General features: G+C 55.3%; 1 protein-coding gene across 1 annotated transcript; it reads right to left on the reverse strand.

Annotated features, from left to right (window-relative positions):
- Positions 1–8,020: 8,020 nt before the first annotated feature.
- On the reverse strand, positions 8,021–10,964 carry CDKN1B (cyclin dependent kinase inhibitor 1B). Its single transcript, XM_050913351.1, has 3 exons — positions 10,490–10,964; positions 9,774–9,904; positions 8,021–8,469 (listed from the first exon to the last, which is right to left on the reverse strand). The coding sequence occupies exons 1-2, from the start codon at positions 10,962–10,964 to the stop codon at positions 9,783–9,785; spliced, it is 597 nt and encodes a 198-aa protein (XP_050769308.1). The 3' UTR covers positions 8,021–8,469; positions 9,774–9,782.
- Between the last annotated feature and the right edge of the window lie 7,335 nt (positions 10,965–18,299).

Consider the following 18,299-nt stretch of genomic DNA (forward strand, 5'->3'; position numbering starts at 1 on the left):
AAAACAACAAAGAAGGGAAGGTGGGAAACCTCTGCCAGATCCATTCCCTGATGCAGTTCCTCATGTAATTTCACCAGCAATGCCAGGGGCAGGAATGAGTGGGCTGGATGAGGAAGGAAGGGGATGCCTAAGCCAGCGTTAGAGCAGTACAGACTCAGCTGTGAAACTACTGCTTCCATTGCTTTCAGCCAGACCGGCAGCTCAGGACTTAAAGGCCTTACACTCCACAAACAATGGCTCACCCAGCTCCACCTGTTTGCAAACACCAAGCCCTCTTCTGCATTACTTGTGCTCAGATAAAGATAGCTTTGCTAGAAAAAAACCCTATATACTAACTTTTCCCCAACCCAGGAAGATAAGCATCCACTGATTATTGACCCCAGGTATGGCCCAGGAAGGAGTCAACATCTATCCAACTGCCTGACAGCAGAGGCAAGATGCTAAACAGCACTGACCCAAGAGAGATGGTTTCTGAAGTCATCCTCACTGCAGTACTACACAACCAGCTGGGAGGAAGAATAGAAAGAGAATAAAAGGCAACTGAAATCAGTGGAGTGGATGAAAACACCCTGCTGCCTTGTCCTCCAGTACTGATAAGCCTCTCATTCTCTGCCATGCTTCAGTGCCCAAGGTTCATCCCCTCCTAAAGTAAATAAGCTACTTCACTTACTACACTGAGCACTGTCACAAATTCATGTGCTAGCAATTGCAACTGAGTGACTCCCTACATGCTGGATTTTTTAAAAAGAAGTGAAAACATGAGAGGTTGCTTCTTAGCTTTCCTTGGCAAATGCCTGTGACCCAGGAGGAAATTTCCAAAGCAGGTGAAATGAAGGCGAGCGAGAAATCCCACCGGCAGCAGACCCCGCTCGGCCGAGGTACGGCAGCAGCTCTTCGAGCTGAGCCAGTAGAGGTCTCTCTTCCACTAATCCACTAATAAAAATAAATCAAACATCTATCTATATTTGTCTGCGTGCGCATGTGCCTTCCCTTCTGATCCCTGGTCCCCAACTAGAATAAAATAAATACAGCAGGAAGCCAGCAGCTTGGATGGGAACAATTTATCACTTCGCTCCAGGAAAAAAAAAAAAGAAACTTTGTGGTCTACCAGGTTACCAAGACTCCAGGCTTCACATCTGGCAGGAAAAATGTACAGTATGGTCAGTCCCAGACCTCCAGCTTCTCTCCCCAGGGAAAGTGAGGACCACAGCTGCGACTGTGCTCACTGGGGCACAGCCATCTGCTTGCAGAGCTCTTGCAGGCTGCCCAGGTAGCAGGGGGATATGGAGCCCTTTCTGCACTTGCAGGTCCCTGGTTTCAATCTGGGTAGAGCCAGTCATGACAGAAAGGCTTTATCAGGCAACGGTTGGTTTTTTGGCCTCCATGTAAAGGACTGCTTGGTCTTGTGGAGTAGCGTCTGGAGCACACAAAATAGGGCGTCTGCCCACGACTGGAATCCTTGCTGGAAGTCTCAGATGTGAGGCCAAGGATAAAATTGGAATGAAACTAATGTTCCTGCCTGCTGGCTCCTCCAAACAGCTGCAGGCGCAGTAGGACGGCCAGGTATAAAAGCCTGAACTGGCACAGCCTGTCTTTGCGGATAGGGAACGCTAAACCACAAGGTGTGTTGCTCCGCGCTTCCACCCAGAGCCGGCTGGCAGGTGCCAAGCTGCCGAGAGGCAGCGGGGCACCCCCCTGCCAGCGCAGCCTGCCACGAGCACCAGCCCAGGTCAGCGTGGCTTAGCTGGGCCACAAACCGGCGCCTTCTGCTGCAGTGACACCAGTACCGGTGTCACCAGCTGTGGCCATCCACCGCGTAATGCGCTAGAGGCAGCTGCAACGCTCCCTTTTCCAAAACCCAGAGCCAGAGAACTCCCCCCGGAGCCCTGGGAGGTGGCCCCCACCGGACCCTACAGCACCTCAACAGCAAGCAAGCTGCTTGTGCCCTTTGCTTGTGGAGAACCTGCGGATTAGCAAGGTTTATTAAGACGGGGAGGGCGCACGCAGCCAGGCCCAGCTGGGGAACAGGGGGAATCCAGAGGGTTTACCCCAAACCCCACTCCCCGGTGACAGCAGAGCATGGGAGCGGCAGGGAACGGGCAGGAGGCAGAGCTGTCCCCTCCCCAGTGCCAATGCACAGGGCAGCCGCACTCCACTGATGCACAGCTGCACCCCTGGTTTCACCAAGGGAGAGCCAAAAAAAAGGCAAACCGGCTTTATCTGTTTAACTCGAGTATATCTCAATTGTAGACAGACGTATATGAACATGCGTCGGCTCCTTGCGAAAGAAGGCAAGTTCAGTTAGATCACATCTTGACTGTGGATTAGGCCGAGAGAAGCTGAAGGTGTTCTGCTAAAGGAAAGCCACTTTGGGAAGCACGCCAACTGTGGGACAACATCCGTATTTCACCCTGGTCCTCTCCACCCGTCCATTCCTTTGAACCTATCATGCTTCCATATTGCTTCTCCTACGCAGGGAGCTGCAGGCTCTAAACCCCCCGAGGCCGGGACGCTGTTCACCTGCTGCAATGGCAGCTCGGGGCTGGAAGCTGACCCTGTAACAAGTAACAAAGGTCCCCGTCTATCACAGGAGACCTGGGAGCAGGTCAGCTCCCGACTTTGTTTTCACCTCAGCAACATTTTTTGTCCACGCTGCTAGAGCGAGACTTTGTCCTCTTGCTTTTTCCTCCCCGGGAGTCCCAGGGGATGCCCAGGCACCTCGCCACATCTGGGCCCAAGGAGCGGGGGGGAGAAGACGAGCGAGGAGGGGGGGCAAAGCTCTGCGGCGAGCGGAGGTCCTTCACCTGTCATTTACCAGCGCTTGTTTTGCAGCACGAGGAACCTCCTTTGGGGGGATTTTTGTAGCTGCTGTCAGTTTCGGCTTGTTTTCTTCAGGCAAAAATAGATGAAGAGTGGATAGTCTGATGCTGGTTTGTTTTTAGGCAGTTGCACTTTTTATGTTCTCATATTAGCATATTTTTTATATTTATATTATCATTATGAATTTTGTATTATAGGAAAAAATACATTTGCTTGCCTTTTAAGTAAAGTGAATTAGGAATTTATTTTTTTTAATTAAAAAGAAAAAAAGGGGGGGGGGGGGGACACAGAGAAGAAAAACACGCTCCCCTCTATTTTTTGCCTAATTTTGAGTCTTGCCATGACTGATGTGGGCAAGGCAGAAAGGAGGCAGGGAGAGGAAAGGCACGCAAGCTCCCTGGATGGAGGAGGTGGCCGAGCCTGGGTGAAACATGGCCAACCACAAGTGCAGATACTACCCGCCCAGTGCGAAAAATGCCTTTTTTCAGCTCAGTAAGTAAACGAAAGATCAGGGTGGGGGAGGATCAGTAGTAAGAAAGAACAGAAAGTCTTCAAGGTTTTTCCAGTAAAATCAAAGCACAGAAGATCTCATTTGGGGAAAGAAAAAAACAATTCATACAATGTACTCTAATTATTTTACTGCAGATCACACATTTTGTTAAAGCCATTATACTGTGAACATCTTCTTTTAGTGGGTATTTTTAAAAAGAAAGAAGTAACAAGAGAATAGTAGATTACTTTTTAAATTTAAAAAAAAAAAATTTAAAAAAAGGGCATCTTAAAATGAAAAGTTGAAAACACCGAAATACCGTAAGAAGATGTTGAAACAAAACATGTTGACATTTCTGAAGTGGAATGCTTTCTTTTGCAAATGAAATTCAGTGTTTCTTCGGGTTTTTTCAGCTGAAGCTACTCAGACGTACAGCTGGGTACGGATGCCGGAAAACTTCCGTTTTCCCGTTAACTTCCCCGTTTGAGGAAGAGCAGGCCAGTTCCACGTCCGAAAAGCGGCGGGCGTCCATACCGACTTTCAGGACGCGTTGCTACCACTGTCTCTTCCAGCCAAACGTCTCCACCGAAAAACGGGTCAGACCCACGACCACACCACTCCCGCTAAGGAACCGGTCACACCCTTCCCCGCCAGCACGGGAACACGCGCCTTCACGCGAGGGAATGCACACCCTTCCCCGCCGCAGGCCTTGGGCGCCGTGCACGGCCCAGCCCGCGCCCGCCGCCTCCCACCCCCTCCCCCGCGCCGGGCTGTCCCCTTTCCGCGGGGCCCAGCCCGGCTCCCCGCGTCGCTGCGTTGGACGCCCCTCGGGGTCGTGCCCCACGGCGAGGTCGGGAACCCGCTCAGGCCCACAGCCCCCCACGAGTGGGAGGGACTCGCTCCCCTGCCTGCTCCTCGCCGCGGCACGGCACGGCACCGCCGCGCGTGCGAGCGTCCGTGCGTGCGTGCAGGTATGTGCGTGTGCACACGCGCCTGGGTTTAAGTGCCTGCGTGCGGTGGGGAGCGCGCGCCGGCACGCCCGCGCGCGCGGAGGTCTGCGCGTGCCTGCGCACGTCCGCGCGGCGGGACAGCGCGCCCACCCCTGCGCGTGAGCACGGCGTCCGCGCACCAGCTGGCAAGGGCCGGGGGAGGGGTGGGGGGGGCGTGCGCGCGTGCAAGCGTGCGCACATCTGCGTGTACGTGTGACCGGCGGCCGCAGAGATGGAGAGGCAGGGACGGAGCGGCAGGCTCCGCGCGCGCGCTCCCGCGGCTGCTCGCGCGCACCCCGCGGTGCAGCCGGGGCGGCCGCGCCTATTGCATCAGTCGGGGCGGGCCCCGCCGTCAGCGCCGGGGAGGGGCGGGGCGGGGCCCAGCCCACACAAGCCGTTCGCCGCGCACGAAGCGCGGCCGCCCCGCCCTCCCTCTCCCCGCCCCCTTCCCCCTCCCTCCCTCCCTCCCCCCTCTTCCCCGTCCCCGCCGGGCCCGGGGAGCGGCGCCGGGCGGAGGGAAGCAGCGACGCAAGGTTGCCTCCAGCCGCCCGAGGAGGAAACGCTGCGACGAGGAGGAGGAGGAAGGGGGGGGAATAAAATTTTAAAAATTCATCCCGCCGCGCAGGCAGGAGGCCCGGCCCGGCCCGGCGCAGCCCCGCGCCCAGCGCCACCTTAAATCTCCCCCACGGCCGCGGCGGTGCGGGCCGCTTCCTCCCGCGGAGGCTCGCTGGGCTCCGCCGACGCCAGGCCCCGCCGCAACAACAAGCCCCGACCCTGGGGGGAGGATAACGCACTCCCCCCGGCCCCCCCTCTCCCACCGCCCCGGGGAAGGGGGCGCGGGGCGGGTTTGAGCGGCCCCCCCCTCGGGAGGGGCGGCGGGGGGGAGTGTTGCCCCCCAGCTTCTCGCTGTGCTGCCGGCTCGGCGCATCCCCCCGGGGATCAGCCGGGGCAGGAGGCGGGGAGCGGGGCGGGCGGCCGGCGCCGCTCCCCCGGGGTGGCGCGATCGCGGCGGGTGCGGCCCCAGGTGAAAGCGGCCGGCGGCCGGGGCGGCTCTCGCCCGCAGAGCGAGGTGAAAAGCCCCACCGGCCGCGACGAAAAAAAAAAAAAAAATTAAAAATAATAACGTGGTTGATTTTGCAGCCGCTCAAGAGGGCAGATCCAAATCCCACATGATAGAGCAGCAGGCTGGACCCCGGCCGCCGCCCTCGCCTCCCCCGCCCCCGCCGGGGGGCTGCAGCGCCGGCACTGACCTTGCCCCGGCCGCCCCCCGCCCCGGCGGCTCCCCCCGCCCGGCGGCAGCTGCACAAGGGGAGGTTTCGCTTGCGCCGGCTCGGGGAGGCGCCGCTGTTTATTTTCCATCATGATCACTTTGTTCGTGCTGGAAAAAAAAAACACAATTTTTTTTTTCCCTAAATTTTCGCGAGTGTTTTCCACGTTTACCGGCCTGAATTGCACACGCTCTCCCGCACCTCCCCCCCCCCCCCCCCAATGAGGCGGCCTGGACTCAAGCGGGGGGGGGGGGTAGGCGGGATACCGGAGCGTACTGGGGGAGGGCGGAGGGCAGGGTGTTCAGCAATCCTTTGCAGCCGGAGGAGGAAAAGTCCATCGCAAACACTGCCCGTGCCCGTTCCCTTTCCTCGACCCCGAGACAAGCCCAGGGTGCCATCTGGCCGAGTCGGGGGACCGAGACTGAGGCGGGGGGAGGGAGGGGGGTATGTCTCCCCTTTTCCCGTCCCTCCTCAGGGCAAGGCCAGCACAAACCCGTGTTTTCGGGGAGGTTTCAGAGCGAGGGCGAACCGAGGCGCGGCCGGGATAAACAACAGGATCGCGTTGCACCGGGGGGGGGAGGACCCGGGCGAGCGCTGGGTGAGACTCGCACAGGGTTGTTCCCCCCTCCCCGCCCCCGTTTTATTCATTTACGTGTGTATTTATTTCTCGCAAGCCCTAGGGATGAAAACTCCTCTCCTCCGCATCGCCCCGGGTGGGTGGGGGGCGGAGGGCAGCGGGGAGCGGCTCGGGGGGAGGACGCCCGCACCTTGCCGGCCGGGCGCGGCGATCGAGCGGCTGCGGGCCGGGCAGCTTCCCCCACCTTCCCCAAGGCTCTCTGCACCACGGGGATCCGCGCCCCGACCCCCCTCCCTTCCCGGTGCCATCCCCTCTCTCTCTGGCGGTGACCGGCCCCCCGCGCATCCCTGCCCGGCTGCTGCCCACCGCGCTGCTCCGCGGGGCGGGGGGGGTGAGGGGTGGATAACGCGGCGGTGGTGCGGTCCTTCCCGGGACCCCGGTTGCGGAGCCGGGCGGAGCAGGCGGGCCGGTGGCGGGTCGGCTCGGGGGGGGGGGGGGGGAAGGCCGCTGCCGCGCCGGTGCCTGCACCAGCATCTGCTGGGACAGGGGTGTACGAGGCGCCATCTTTGTTAGCAATAAACGCTGCCGTGGGAGAAGATACACCGGGTTTCCATGCAAAGCCGACGGATGGGAAGGGACTTCCCTCGGGGAAGGGGGGGGGGGGGGGGGGCAAACCCGGAGATTGGGTGGCTCTGTGGTCCAGAACTGGCAGCGGTCCGGCCCAGGAAGGTGCTAATTTGGGCTCGAGTTTTACGCCTTACGAGTCAGACGACTGCGAGAAATACCTCGAGCTACGTATTTTTCTCCCCCCCCCCCAAAAAATATTGTGACAGAGGAAATTCCACTCTTTTGCATTAAGAGGGCACATTATTCCCAATTATCACAGAGAAGAAATGATAGCGTGGCACTAAGGGAGAAGAGAGCGAGCTGCATTCCTTACTTTCACCTGCACTGGAGACACAGGAAGAGATACCCAAAGGAAACTTGCTGTTATTTCTTGAAGGAGCCTTATTTCCTCGTGTGCCAGGCTGAGGGAGGTTGAAACACACACTAATGAAGAACATATTTCTTATATATGGCAGTTTTCTTTATTGATTGCTTGATGTGAAACAATATCAATCTGGATTTTTTTTTTTCCCCACACATAACAAAAAAAATATTAAATTGGCTCAGTCTGCAATCCTTTAAGCACAGCCATATTAATTATCAGAAAAAGGAAAAAAAACCCAACAAAAAAAAAAAACGAACAAAAAAAAACCCCTAAAAAGTCTACCAAATAGAGCATTTACAAATGCACAAAAACATGCCACTTTGGCTTTATGGGGAAAAATATTGTCTTCTAGATTAAAAAAAAAAAATCTTTTAACATAAATAAGTTAGTATAATTTCTCAGTGTCTTTACAGAGTTATGTACACAGGTACACTTCAAACTTTTTTTTTATTTTTACATACAGATACACAGGCAATGTAGAAATACTGTTTAAAGATGTAGTATCCCTTTTCCCTCACACACAAACACTTCAGGAAGTGGGTCAGATCAGAAAACAATATTCAAGATTCAGAGCAAAGGCCCTCCAGATCAGTTTAAAAAAAAAAAAAAAAAAAACACCAAACCAGGAAATCAGGCAATGTAATGACAGGATGATTTTACATGACTTTTACAGGCATTCAAATTTGCTATATGGATCTGAGGTCGGGGGGGGGAACTTTTGCTACTACATAACGGAATCATCACAGCTCCCACCTCTTCAGCTTAATGCAGCAGGAAGAAATTTCACTAGCGGCCTATAATGATCTGCTCTGAGCAGGGTTACCACGATGGTACATTAAAAAAAAAAAAAAAAAAAGATAAAAAAAAAAACACAGTGGACCCACATAAAGGGACAATACATCTTTAAGTAATAAAAAAAACCTACACTGCTTCTCTTCATACATTTCTTTACTTGCTAGATTGTGAAAGCAAGTTCCAATCGGTTCCAATCTTCCACTCCCTCCCCCCTCCCAACAAAGTTTATGTGCTACATAAGGTAAAAACTATATACACAGGTAGTACAATGAAGCAAATAAGGAAACACCTAATTGCACAATGCTACATCCAATGCTTTTAGAGGCAGGTCTTTTAAGAGTGCCTAAAATTTTAGTGTTATTGTTTGCTTTTTTTTTGTTGTTTTTGTTTTGTTGCTGTTGTTTTTTCAGTGCTTGTACAGGACCTCCACCCCACGGAGATCGGCGATATGTATTTTCGTTTCCACTACAACTTTACATCTTCCTCGCTTCATCGCCCCCCGCCGCACCCGATGAACGAGGACACGCACATCCTCCGCTCTGCAACGAGGGGGGGGGGAGAAGACGGGGAGGGAGAAGGCGATTAGAAAACGTCGAAAAGAAACGCGATCCGCGGCGCAACCGGTTCAAACCGACACCGCATCCCAGGGGCGGGCAGGCCCTGCCCGGGCGGGGCCCCTGCGCTGCCCGCCGCCCTCCGCGCCCCGCACGCCCGGGGCCGCGCTGCTGGCACCCCTGCCAGGCCGGCCCTCGGCGGGGAAAATGAGGGCGGCGGGATCCCTTCTCTCCGGCCCGGGGCTCGGCCCGCCGTCCCCGTCCCGTCCATCCCCCCCCCCCCCCCCCCCCCCAAACAAGCGGGCGGTAGTAGCGGCATTTGCATAGCCACGCATGCTGACGTGCTCCGCCACGGCTCACCCCAGCGGGACTAATTTGTTGCAACTTCTGCTTTACAGCTTAATCTCTTTCTGCACAATCGCAAATCGTGTTTGTAAACCTCGCTCCTAACCTCGGCTCCGAAACCGGCGGCGCAATTTACCAACTCCCTCCGCCCCAGCCCTCGCCTTAAAACAAAACAACAAGGGGGGGGCCACAACCCAGCTCCCATTAACCCGCTCTCTTCCCTTTGCCAGCGTCCAAAACCAAACCAAACAACCCCCCCCCCCCCCAAAAAAAAAAAGAAAAAAACCACCTTGCCTAGCCCTGATTTTAAAGAAAGCCCCCGGATTCCCCTTAGACCCAACTTCTTGACTATTTCTCCTGGGGTGGGAGGTCGCCGCGACGTGCGACGGCAACGCTGATATTGTAGGTGAAAAAGCATGGGAGGGGGACACGACAGACGGACACGGGACACAGAAAGCCCCCCCCCCCCCCCCGAAACCCCTTGTAATCTGACATCATGCACCAGCCGCGTTTGAAACTCCGTCCCTCCACACGCACGGTCCTTGGGAAAAGGGCCCTCCCTGCCTCCGGTCCCGGTCCCGGTCCCGGTCCCGGTCCCGGAGGAGGGAGGGAGGGAGGGAAGGCAGGGTCGGTCCCACCGCGGCGGGGGCTCCCGCCGCCGCCCCAGCCCCTGCCCCTGCCCGGGCGACGCTGCGGAGCCCGGCGCTGCGCTCCGCTCCTTGTTTTGTTCTTTTCAAGCCCTGCCCGTCCCACCCCCACCCTCCAACACACACCCATCCCCGAGCGCTCGGGGAAAGCCACCCTTCCTCGGAGAAAAGACCCCGCAGCGAGCCCAGAGGGGCCCAAAGCCGCCCTCCCCCCTCCTTCCAGAAGCAGGATACCCACTCGGTCACCCTTTCTTTCCCTTATTTGCATCCTAATGCCAGACCCTAAAGGGAACCTACCTAAACGGTTTACGTTTGATGTCTTCTTGGGCTTGATTTCTTGGGTGTTTGCTCCACTGAACTGGCACTGGGGGAGTCTTCTGAAACCTCTTCTTCTGTTGTGTTGGCTCTTTTATTTTGAGGAGAGGAATCTAGGAAGGGAAAATTAAAAACAAGGGGGAGGGGGAGAAATAGGTATTAAAATATTTTCCTTCCAGATGTTTGCTCGGCATCCGGGGGGGGTAGATGGGGCCGGGGCGGGAATATTCCCGGATCCCCATGTCGGCTATCGTGAAAGCGAGCAGGGGGAGGGGAGATGGGCTTCTCTCTAGGTAGGAGATCCAAGTTTCCTGTTTTCGGCTAAAATCCCTGTCCCTCTTTTGCTTCGCGTGAGCGTTACGAACCTCCTCCCACCTGGGCAGGAGGCCGGGTCCCCGCAGAGGGGCGGCGAGGGGACGGGGGGGGGAATGATTCGCGTCTAAGGGCTTTTCCTTGCAAATCATCTACCGGCTCCCATTTAACGCGGGACCCCCCCTGGGGCCGCAAACAGCAGCTGGGCTTTTTTTAGGCGAAAGGAGGCGGGGGGGGGGGGGGAATACACCAAGCCGGTGCCCGGTGGGGCACAGCCCACCGCGGCCAGGCCACGCGTGGCACGGGCGAAGGGGCCGAGAGCCCCGGCGCTGACACCAGCAGGGCAGGCGGAGAAAAGCGCTGCCGCTTTCGCAAGGGTACGTTACCATCGGTGGCAGGTCTTTTCCTCTGCCCAGTGCACTGCTCTGCAAAGTCCGTCTGATTTTCAGAAACATCAGTCTTTTGATCTACACAGTGAGTGTCCTCTGAGATTCCCTGAGAACCGACAAAAACCACGGTTTGGCAATTCCCGTTTACATCCAAGCTCTGGCGGCCGGCGGACTTGCAGACAGTTTTCAGTAGCCTGGGGGCTCTGAAGTAGAAGTCGGGCGAGCTCCCCTTCTCCACGGCTTGCCACTCGTACCTGCCTTCCAGCGGCTTGTGATTCTGGAAATCGAAATTCCACTTCCTCTGGCATGCCTCCTCCATCTCCTGGCGGTGCTTCTTCAAGTCCCTGTTTAACTCTTCGTGATTCACCGGCCCGAAGAGGTTCCTGCAAGCTGACGGCTTCGGGTACTCCGACTGCCTGGCTTCCATGCGCTCCAGGGTAGGGCTCCCATTAGAAATACGGACGTTTGACATCTCCCCCCACCCTCTTTCTTCTGGCGGCGGTTGTTTTGCTCGCTGCTCTCCCCCCCCCCCAGCCGCCGCCTCCTCCTCCTCCTCCTCTCCGCCTTTTATTTCTCGGCGCTCGGCGGCTCTCCTCCGCGCCTCCTCTCCGCGCTGCCCGGCTCTCCGGCCCCGCCTCGGCCCCGCTCGCCCTCGGCCCGCGGAGAAGGGGCGAGGAGGCGCCCTCGCATAAGCGCCGGCCCGGGGATGAGCCCCGAGAGCCGCCGCCGCCGCCGCCGGGGAGCCCCGGGCGGGTGGAGGAGCGGTGCGCGGGGGGAGCGCGCAGGCGGGGAGCGGCGCTGCCCTCCGCGGCCCCGGCTCCGCGCTGCCCCGCCGGTGATGGTGATGCCCCCGCCGCTCGCACCGCCGCCGCGTAGTAAAAGCGAGACGGAAAAAAACAAGGGGAGACGAGCCCTTTTCTCGGTTGCCCAATATGGCGATTGAAGGGAGGCTGACGAAGAAGAAAATGATTGACAGGACGAGTCTATTTAAACAGCCCGGCCGAGCCATTGGTTACGGCGGCGGGCGCCGCCCCGTCGGCCCGGCCCTACCTCGCCGCCGCCGCCGGCTCTAAAGGTGGCCCCGGCCGGGCCGGGCAGGGCTGCCGCCCCTCCGAGCCGCGCCGTGCCGAGCCGCGCCGCGCCGTGCCGTGCCGTGCCGTGCCGTGGGGGAGGCGGGGGACGGGGAGCGGGAGCGATGGAGGCGAGGGGTGTGGGAAGGCACCGTGCCCCCCGCTCGCCACCTCCCTCCGCAAAGCCCGGGCCCGGCGGGATTTGTGCCCACCGCCCCGCCAAAAAAACCCACCCAAAAAACCCACCCATCCCGTTGCTCGCCCGAGAGGCCCGAGTAATGGTGGCGGCTGGTTACATTTTGACGCATTCCTGTGACGGGAGTCTCCCACCGCTCTGATTTTCCCGGGTCGGGCTCTGGCGGTGCAGCCCCCCGAGGTCCGGGGTTGGGGGCAAGCTCGGGGATAGCAGGGAGGCTGTACCCCCAGGACATGCAGGGGAGACCAGCACCCTGACCCCACAGCACCCCGACCCCACTGGCTGCAGAGCCAGGCTGGTGGCTCCCAGGGGAGGGGAGGATCACCTCTTGCTGCCTTCTCAGCAGGGAAAGGACTAGGTGAAGAAATGGCTCTAAAAAAACCTCTGCAGGGATTTCAGATCTCAGCAAGCAGGGGAAAGAAAACAAAAGTATTTGGTTTTGTCCTGTTTGTGTACTCGGAAGATTAGATGAGCCAAGAGTCACAGCCAGGGATTTTCTAAGCAAGTTCCTCGGATAGCCACAGCAGGTACGGTGCAGATAAGAGCAACACAGTGTCCTCCTCTCTGCCATCCTTGTCTCCAGCCCCTTCCACCGCCATCTTCCCTCACTAGCCAGGGCAGCCCCCTCAATGCGTTGCAGGACACTGCGGGTGCTCTCAGGTGCTGAAGGTTTTGACTTTTCCAGGGGCCCAGATCCAGGGCCTGAATCTTCTGGAGGGCTGGAGGCTCTTCACACCAATCCCTCTGGCCAGGTCTCCTCTGCAAGCAGAGCAACCCTCTCCAAATTTTGCCTCTGGGGGGGCCGCACCAGTGACAAGCTATCTCAACAAGGCAGAGGTCAACACAACTGGGTTTAACTGGCTGAGAGAAAAGTCAACTGATTTGGCCTCGAAGACATGGAGCTTTCACCCTGTACTGTACTTACACACACAGACTCACTCTGGTTTGGGGTCTACAGTTTTGATGGGCCACTGGAACCTTGGCTGCAGTTGCTCTTGTGAATTGATACGCTAAACTCTGCACACACTGGAGACGGACAAAACCATTACACAGCGCTCAAGCCCAGGACACAGCAGTCTGCTTGCCTCCATCAGCCCCGAGGCAGTAGCCCCCTGCCTCTGCTCACACCACTCACCCGAGTAATCTCAGTATCACCAGACTGGAGTTCAAAAAAATGATGTGTGCAGGCAAAAAAAAAAGAAGAATACAAATGAGACTGGTTTAAAAACCACAAGGTTGAAATAAAATATTAGCCATGTTATTTTTATTTGTTTGCCGGGTTTTTAGCACTCAGAAGTTGTTTTCCAACTCCTCTCAGCAACCGCAAGTTCTAGCAATTCACTTACAGAAAATTAAAGCTGACATTCTCATGTCTGCAGAAGCTGAGACTTTTTTTTGAAGTTGCAAGTCCATGATAAAACTGCGTCAGCTGGCAAAGCGGGGCCTATTCATCTGCTTTATTTGGAGGATTTCATCTTCGTTTCTCCAGGCTTTCCTGTCTTTGACTTCCATAGCCACCAGCAAGGAAGTGCCATTTCAAACTTCACTTTCTCTGTCAGGTGTGGGACACTTGGCTTGTTCTGTTGATCTACACAAGAGAGTCGTCGTAGGCTAAGAAAGTGATCTGCAAAATATGTCCAGGGACTCCCTGAAGATGCCCAGGGCTCACCCTGCTGATGGGGGCCTGCCTGCTAGTAACCTGCTGAATGTCCCACCAGTGACTCCTTAGATGAGGAGTTCCCAGTCTCTGCTCCCTGGGAGTCACTGCTTGTCTCCTGAGTCCACAAAAGAAAGGCAAACCCCTTGTCGGTAGGATTATGACATTGTACCAGAGTAGAAACACATACTAGGGAAAAAAAAAGGGGGGGGGGGGGGGCGGGGGTCCAAATATTAGAAAAGACTGCATGCCCCACAGGTAAGCAACTAGGAACACAACTGCAGTGCAAAAGAGCACTGATTTATCTGCAGCCTTTGGAAAAGAAGAAACAAGTTACTGTAGGACAAGAACCTGCTTTTTTTTGGTTGTCCTGTTTATACCTCCCCTAGCACAAGGGCCTGGGACTAAACCCCTGGGTGCTGTACAAGTATATTGAAAACGAATACTTAAAGCCAAAGGGGGTGGGGGGCGCGAGTAACTTAAGCCACTGATGGAAGCAAAAGAGAAAATGAAAGAGGAGTGGTCGGCGCCTTGGCTTATCCCTCTATTCCTTCTCCTCCATCACCCCCCTTTGCACTCCGAGGGGCTGGGAGGAGGCAGGGGGTGTACCCCCCGCAGCCGCGGTAGCTCCGCGCCTTTCCGCGGGCAGCGCAGCCCCCAGCCCGCGCGGTCGGAAACGTTGGGGTCGTGCTGGGACAAATGATCAGGAAAGGGGATAAAATTAAGGGAAAAAAAAAAGAAAAAAAACCCCAAACAACAACAACAACTCCCCCCCCCCCCCCCCCCCAGGCAGAGCGGCCCCCCGGGGGTGGGGGGAAGCGGCTGGAGCATCCGCATCCCTGGAGCATCCGCGCCCGTGGGGACCGAGCGCGACCCCCGAGGGCGGCCGGCGGCCGCCCTCGGGGGTCGCGCTCGGTCCCCACGGCCCTTTCAGCTTCTCCCCCCCCCCCGCCCTGCGGTGCCGTTTCGGCAATCCACCTTAAATCGCTGCGGCTGCAAAGGAGAAAAAGGCTGTGTCTGCAGCGACCTTGCCATGATCTAAAGTGTTTTGTTTACAGTCAGGCACCCCCGATGGCTGCAGCAAATCGTGAGAGAGGCAGGCGCCCGCCCGTAGTAGCAGCGAAGCGTGAAGAAAAAAAAAAAAAACACCACCAAAGGAAAAAAAAAAACAACCAACACAAACCCAACCAACCCAACCAAACCCCAACACCCTAGAGAGTCCCGGAGTAAAGCTCTGGAAAGATCAGAGCGCCATCGTCTTGCAAAAGAGGGGCACAGCAGCGGGGCTGCGGAGGGGAGGCGGTGCGCGGGTTTGCGCGGCCGCGCAGCGGGGTGGGGATGAGGAGGGAGGCGAGCTCCGAGAGCGACCCCAAAGCTCTTGTCTCGAAGAGCCAGTTTTTCCTCTCTCTGTTGCCGTTTAAGCTGAAGATGCAGCTAGTCAAAGATCGGAAGAGAGGATTAGAGAAAGAAAGGAAAACAAACAACAACAAAAAACCCCCAAACCCCAACCAAAACTTGGAGGAGTGAACCAGGAAGGAGGGAGGAGTGTTTATAGGGAGGTCTGTGGGAGGAATGCCCTGGCTCTTCTAACAGCCTCCGAACACCCTGTCCCCTCTCTTCCCAGTACCCCGCTCCTCTCTCTCGTTTGGGCTTTTCCACTGGCAGAGCTGCTCGCTGTTTTTCTTTCCTCCAGAACCACTTAGGCAAGCTTCCCATCCTCATTTTGGCCACCCTCCTTCCCCAGCACTTTATAAAGTTGTCAAGCAAACCAGCAAAGCACATCTAAGCTGCACACATAAAGCATCTGGGTTGTTTGGGATTTTCAGTATTCCCTTGCAAATAGCAGGGAAATTGGGGACAATGCCTGAGCTCCTCCAGAGGATGCATCTTCCAGAGTTGAGGATGAAGAAGGCAGGGGCACGGCATGACCCATTTGAGAGCCAGAGGGTTGAGGAAGTTTGCTTCTTGCCCACCTCAGCTGTTACTGAGTTAATGCTGTTTCCCCACACCTCCAGTTTTTCAGGCAAAACACTAATTTCCTCGAGAGATGTGGGGTGAGGCCGCCATGACATTCAAGGCGCAGGCCCCAAGAATTCACCTGAGCGCACCAGGGATATTCATGATGTGCTTAACAAGGAGCCCTTCCCTTCTGGGCAGGATCAGGGCCCAGTGAGGTTCAGCAGCTGAGACCGTCAGGGAAGAAAGAGCCATTTTAGCTTACGAAGGCCCTGGGATATCATGCAGCAGCACCCTGTACCAGAGCAGTGCCCGGGGGGGGGCTAGGAGATGCCAGCCCCCCTCTGCATGCCTCGCTGTAGGGGCAGGGTGTAGCAGCTCAGCAGGCAGCTTCCCCGCCGGGGAGCTGCTCCCACTGCCCACCCTGCCTGCAACCCCCTTGCTGCAGGCAGGAGGGCTCAGCGCGGGCAGGAGGCAGGTGTGCTGCCCACGCCGCGGAGAGAGGATACAGCCAAGCGGAATTTAAGACCTTTTGCTCATTTGATGTAAACTCTAGAGGGAGCCTAAGGACAGAGATCAGGCCAGCGTCAGGACCCGGCCTCCCTCCTGACAGCATCCCCCCGGCCCCGGGCTGCTCCCCCAGGCCCTGCACTGTTGGGGGGCTCTGCTGTTTCCCTTGCTGCAGGTGGAGAGCAGTTGTGCCCAGGGGTGTGGGCCCTGTCACACACCTGCAGAAGCCTTGGATGGGATCAGGGTACGAGGATCGGTTCAGGGGATTTTGAGTCCTTGAGAGGGTGCTGGCTGGGGGTACAGCTTAGGGGTGTCCTTAATGGGATTTGTTTTAAAAAGCAGGTAATATTTCAGAACTGCCTTCTCTGCACTAGTGCAAGGGGTTGGACTATCTCACCGTGCCGTAGGCAGTTATGTCTGCGGAAGATACAGGTTAAATTATTAGCACTGGAAGTTACTGATTCTTTTCTCTCTGGAGCTCTCTGCTTGTCACCACCCTTCCCTTCACTTGGTAAAGGAGCAGTCCTTCTAAACGACCCTGATTTTATCTCAGGGAAGAATCTCCTGGTATGGCTCAGACCACTTTTTTTTTTCATTTTCCCTGAAGTGCAAAATGAGAGAGAGCTTAAACTGCTCTTGAAGCAGGTGAAGCTGGGAGTGTCCTATAGCCAGCAGCGATGCACCCTTCTGGGTAATCAACTCCTCCATTTTCACACCAGGGACAAGGAAGAGGATGTTCACATGCAGTCCCTAAAAATAAACACACGCACACTTACGTTGAGCTATCTCAGCAAACACCACTATTGTGGAGGTGAGGCTTAAATCAGTAAAATGATTACTTGCTGTAAACTGGCCTAATTTCCCCAAACAAAACACACCATATGAACAAAAGCATTTTCAAGCCAGTATAACTCCATCTGTCTAAGACTTCCAATTTAATACATCACATATCCCTTGCCACTTTGTTAGAATAGCAAATTTTTGACATGAGAATCTTAACTAGAGGCTTCTCCTGGCAGCTAAACAGCCCCTTCCCTTCCCTTCCCTTCCCTTCCCTTCCCTTCCCTTCCCTTCCCTTCCCTTCCTTCCCTTCCCTTCCCTTCCCTTCCCTCTCCCCCTTTCCCTTTTTCCCCTTTCCTTTCCTCCAATCACAATGCAAACCACATAGAATATTCTCAGGTACAAATAAATTGGACAAAGCCCTCTAGTTCGCTGTGTGGTTGACCTTTATGGCAAAATGAAAGGCCCTTGCCTTGGCAGCAGCTGTACCTCAGGCTGAAGACAAGCCCTGCTCAGGTGAAATACTTCAGGGAGCTCCGGCTCCAGGAGTGCACCTCTGCACAGACCCCATAAAACATCCAACAACACTTTACCCCCTCCCCAGGGTAGGGTGAGGATTAACTGCTTCGTGTTTGTAAAGTCCGCTGAGTATAGAAAGTGCGATGCAAGAGCTAAGTAGTAATAATGATGATGAACTATTATTGTTACCATGAGATTAAACAGTATTCCAGCCACTTGCTCCGCGACCTACACCTTTAAGAAAGTTTCTCAACAGATGAATTATATTCAGTGGAAATGAGTTGTTCTATTTTTCTACAAAGCCTGAAGTGAACCTTTCTGGGAAGGGGATGATATTTTGTAGCAATGTTTTCTCAAGTACAATTCTTTAGGTTCCCAAGTGATGACACATTGTACAGCAACGCTCTTGGCACAAGGCGTTCATCTGTGAGAAGGGACACTGGCCCCATTTCTTAAAGCCATTCATTAAATAAAAACACCCTATGTCATATGTTATGTTCCTCTGAAATGTTTAAAGTTTTTAGCGCATGAAATCATATGGTGCCTGGATATTTTTTTTTCCAGAATGCAGCACTAACCTCTAACTCAGTTACTGAACATTGTTGGAAGAGCTTGTTATTTTTCGTTAGTGTTGTGTTTTGTTTTCATTGGGTAGGATCCCAACTTTATGCAATAGGCTTTTTCAGAAATACAGAACTATGTAAATGTGATGCTTACAACTGACCACAAAGAGGCCGCTCACCAAAAAAATAACCCGACACAAAAACATCTGCATCTGTAAGAATTTGAGGTATTCTGGGTGCCATTTACATGAGAATCTAGCCCAGCTTTTTTTTTTTCTTTTTCTTTTTTTTTCCCCCATGGGCTATATTAATTGCCTAAGGATCAAGAGGTCTACAAACATCTTCCTTATATAAACAGAGGAACTGGTCTGGCTACTTTCTAAACCCTTTAAGGGAGATGACCCATCTCACATAGCAAAATGATGGCATTAAGTAACTGATTACTATCAGGGCTTGAGATCTGAGTTCTGGTTCTGGCTTCCCTGGGTCATGTTATGCACATTGCTGCAACTCTTGGCACCTACATTTCTCCCCTCACCCTTTTCCTAATCTGTTT

Source organism: Gymnogyps californianus, chromosome 1 (assembly GCF_018139145.2).
Source record: "Gymnogyps californianus isolate 813 chromosome 1, ASM1813914v2, whole genome shotgun sequence".
Taxonomy (NCBI): Eukaryota; Metazoa; Chordata; class Aves; order Accipitriformes; family Cathartidae; genus Gymnogyps; species Gymnogyps californianus.